This window comes from Epinephelus moara, chromosome 2 (genome assembly GCF_006386435.1).
Source record: "Epinephelus moara isolate mb chromosome 2, YSFRI_EMoa_1.0, whole genome shotgun sequence".
In the NCBI taxonomy this organism is placed as follows: domain Eukaryota; kingdom Metazoa; phylum Chordata; class Actinopteri; order Perciformes; family Serranidae; genus Epinephelus; species Epinephelus moara.
Window position 1 is genome coordinate 23,257,830 of NC_065507.1, and position 3,960 is coordinate 23,261,789.

Sequence of the window (3,960 nt, forward strand, 5' to 3'; positions counted from 1 at the left end):
GACATTTAAGGTGTGTTAACATTCCACCTTAAACGTTGCCGGTACTACTGGTAGCCTCTGAGCTGCACAGTGAATTGTATTATTTTTCTCAGTCTGAAGCTAACTAACTGTTAACTAGTAAAGATGAAAAGGCAGCAAAACATATTTTCATTTTTTCGAACTGCTTAACAGGTCAAAGTTTCTGAAGATGCAACGTTAGTTAAACGACGATGTGTGGTGGAAATTTTGTTTTCTTCATGCATACGCTTACATTGTTTCATTCGTCCTATGTGTTTGTGTGTGACCTTTGCATTCCCCTTTTGTAGACATCTGTCGTTACTTGACATCATCAAGAGATTTACAATCACTGTAATCTCATCTTCAAAGACAGTCCATTGACTGTCTAACAGATACGGCCAATTACCTAACATGTTGCATCAGGTATGTTCCTCTGATGCAATCAAGAGAACATAATTAAATCAGGGAAGCCCAAGAAAGCTACAATTGATTTCTCATCATCTTGTCGTCTGAGTGTAAGTATAAAGTTTTAGGCTGACCAAATGTCTTCTTTTGCCCGGACATGTCCACTTTTGATGTCCTGTCCGGGGCGTCCGGGGGGTGTTTATAAATTGATGATAATGTCCGGTTTTCCTTGTGTGTGTGTGTGTGTGTGTGTGTGTGTGTGTTAGAGTGCGGCACAGGCCGCATATTTCTGTCTGAACCCATCCGAACCCGACAGTCAATCTGTGTTGTTATGTCCGAAACCAAATCAAGCCCGACATTATTTAATTACTAAAGCACTGAGTTTGTGTCACACAGTTGTTATGGTTACAAGCTATTTAACAGGAGGTGGGTGGTGGAAGGTCCTAGGCTTCCAGAGAGGGGAGAGGTAGAAACAAACAGCCAGTGTGTGTGTGTGTTGTGTTCAGGTGTTGTCACATAAATAACACTCCCCAAGCAATAAACAGGACAGACATTAGGATTTTATTTATGCACTATATTTTCACTGAAAGCTGACCGAATCCGACCCGAGCCCGAATACAATTTGTACATTTTGACCGAACCCGTCAGGCCGTGGAAGGCTGTGAAGATAGGTGTGGGGAAAAATGTGTTTAATCACACACCGAGTAATTTAATGATAAAACTCAGTGAGACGAGGCTTGTGAAGAAATATTGGTGAGATGAGACAAGTTAAAAGCTTATTTATTTAAAAAATAATGATAAATCACTTAATAAATGTGAATGTGAAAGTTGCGTGTATGGGTGTGTGGAAATGTCTGTAGAAAAACCAAAAGAACAGCAGCTGCGCTGTGAGGGAAGAAGGGCTTTCTGTTATATATCATGAAGCACACCAGGCCCAGGTGTGGCTCATGATGTCAGCGATAACCCTCCGCCTTAACCCGCATCCTGCAACAAACGAGAACAGCCAGCCTTCTTGCTCATGTCTCTAGGGCTGTTGCCATGGATAGATAAGGTATTTCAGGTGTTTCTGCCTCTTGAGCAAAAGCAAATGCCGCATTCATTGTCCTCTGTTTTCTCTGGTCACACCCCCAATTCCAAAAGCCTATATGAAAAGACCATCCTTCCAGCAGTGAACTACCTGAAGTCAGAACTTTGGGTTGTTAATGAACCTAGTTAAAATGTTATGGCTACATGTGCATGTAGCTACAAGACAAGGGATGAAGATTATTTGGATAGCCCAGTGTCACACATTGTGTAAAGTTGCACAACAGCAAGCGTTCCCAACCTGGCTCATCTCAAAACACCTGGAATGCTGAATGTGTCCTCCCCCTGGCTCATCTCAAAACACCTGGAATGCTGAATGTGTCCTCCCAAAAAAAGACACAATATTGATTTTGTTAAGTTTTTATTTGTGGATCAAAGCCTGGACAAAATTAGGCTACTCCAAAAAAGTACAAAAGTGAATGCCCATTCAATGTTAACGTGTCACAATACAAATCAAAATAAGCTTCTCGTGTGCCTGTTCTGCAAATCACTTACAAGATCTTAGAGTTATCTGAGCAACCACATCTACCAACATTTTTATGCTGCCTGTCTCTGCCCTGGAAAGGATTTCCAAACATTCTAGTCTCTGTTAAATAAATACCACCACCTCTCTTAAATGGTGGGATGTTAGGAAAATAATTTGTCATTTAAATAATTCATGGCAGCGTTGTCTGGTGTAACATAACTTTTACAGAGTTTAAACTAGATAACAAACCTTCCACATTTGACACGTTGCCTTGGTCGTCTCAAGGATCAAAGGGATTTCATACATTCACAGGAAGGCATGTTTTAAAATGTTTGGTGGAGGAACAAAAATCATTCATTCAATATCTTGTAGACTAGCTGCATGACGTCTGTGAGTAAACAACCTGTTGAATGCAAGTTGATAAAAATGTCTATGTTCCATTTATCTAAAGGCTTACACACTGCCAGATATATAGAAATATAAATGTATGTTTTAAGTATATACAATAGTTTTATCATGGACAGATTGAGAGACAACATTCCCCTGGACAGACATATTGAAGGCCCCAAACCCCTACTACAAAAAGGCAGACCACCAAGATTTAAAAGAGACAACATGGCCGAATCTTTGTGGTCCTTTTCTGTCTCTGTCATCTCTTTTAAGTAATTTTATGTCTCTTTGCAGTTGTTTTGCATCCCTTTACATCTCTTTGCTCTGCCCCTCGGGCCCCTTGGCCTGTGCCCAGTGGGCCAGTTAAGCCATACATCTATAAGTTTTATCTTTTCACAAAGTAGTGCCTCAAAAGACACTGCAAGTATCATTTTAAACACAGCTACAAGTCTGTGTTGAACAACAGTGAATCCTGCCCTTAGAGGCCTGGGAAGAAGTAGAAGCGTTTTATCAGAGTGCATCTGTCTTTGGTCGGCATCTGTCTTTTAGTTTGAGGGGAGAACTTTTCAAAGCGTTGCATGACCTGTGTGGATGAAACAAACAGTGTGTGAAATTAAGCAAGGCTAAGACTTAAACCCAGTTCAGACCAAAGACTTGCAACAAGACGAGTTACAAACTTGCAGCTACTTGCAGCGGTCTGCAATGCCAGTTTAGACCAACTCCACCAGACGAGCCGGTGTACTGTCTCCACAGCAATAACTGCATGTGCTTCCATTCTAACTTCAGGCATTTCAATTTTGTTTATTTATTTGTAGCTTGCTAAAATATTAATGAGAGTAGTGACAGTGAGATATTTGCTACAGTTGCATTTTTAGTAATGGAACAGGAAAACATTACCGACCTGAGATTCAGCTAGACTGCACTCACTGTGGCCTTAATACGCCACAATGACCTAAATAACCAGCTCTGATTATTTAGTCAAATAGTATGTATGTGTGTGACATGTGTAAATACAGGGAGCAGCAGCGACCCACTGTCCAACACTGGCACACTGTGAGGATGCAGACCGACAGCTATGCTAACAGCCCCAGGGATGTAAATGAGAGAGACTCTGGATCAGCAGGGATTGAGAGCTGCTGCCACAGTAAGCGAGCACGCCGTCTGCCAAGTCAGAGTCAAACTGAGACCAGCCAGTTCACATCACTGCAACTTTCCTTTGCAATGTACAAAAACAGTTTTGTCTTGTCGTGAATCTTTGGTTTGAACTGGGCTTAATGAAACAAGAGCATCATCATCACTACTCAAAACTGGTAATACTTTTCACTTACTCTTCTGAAGAGTTCCTCAATGTCATCCTTATGCGCGAAGGTGTTAAATACCTCAACAATATACTGAATGAGAAAAGACCCCAGATCTCTTTGTCTATATGAGACAGTATCTGGAGGGAAAAACATACCCGAACAGAAAATATATTTGTTGTTACATAAACATCCTTTGCTGTTTTTCATGGAGATTATTAATCTTCATTGTGTTGTGAGGTGCAGAATAAGATATCACAATATTTGAGTTAACTGACCAGGAGTGCAGGAAAGAAGAGCAGTGAAGTCTTTTTCTTTGTG

At 40.9% G+C, this 3,960-nt stretch overlaps 1 protein-coding gene across 1 annotated transcript in view; it reads right to left on the reverse strand.

Annotated features, from left to right (window-relative positions):
- LOC126401418 (NACHT, LRR and PYD domains-containing protein 1 homolog) overlaps window positions 1-3,957 on the reverse strand; it is a gene marked incomplete at its 5' end in the record, with an annotated part of 18,650 nt that extends 14,693 nt beyond the window's left edge. The window contains 2 exons of the mRNA XM_050062661.1: window positions 3,670-3,779; window positions 3,918-3,957. Of these exons, the coding sequence (XP_049918618.1) occupies window positions 3,670-3,779; window positions 3,918-3,957 (150 nt within the window). The remainder of the gene's footprint in view (window positions 1-3,669; window positions 3,780-3,917) is intronic.
- Window positions 3,958-3,960: the final 3 nt, after the last annotated feature.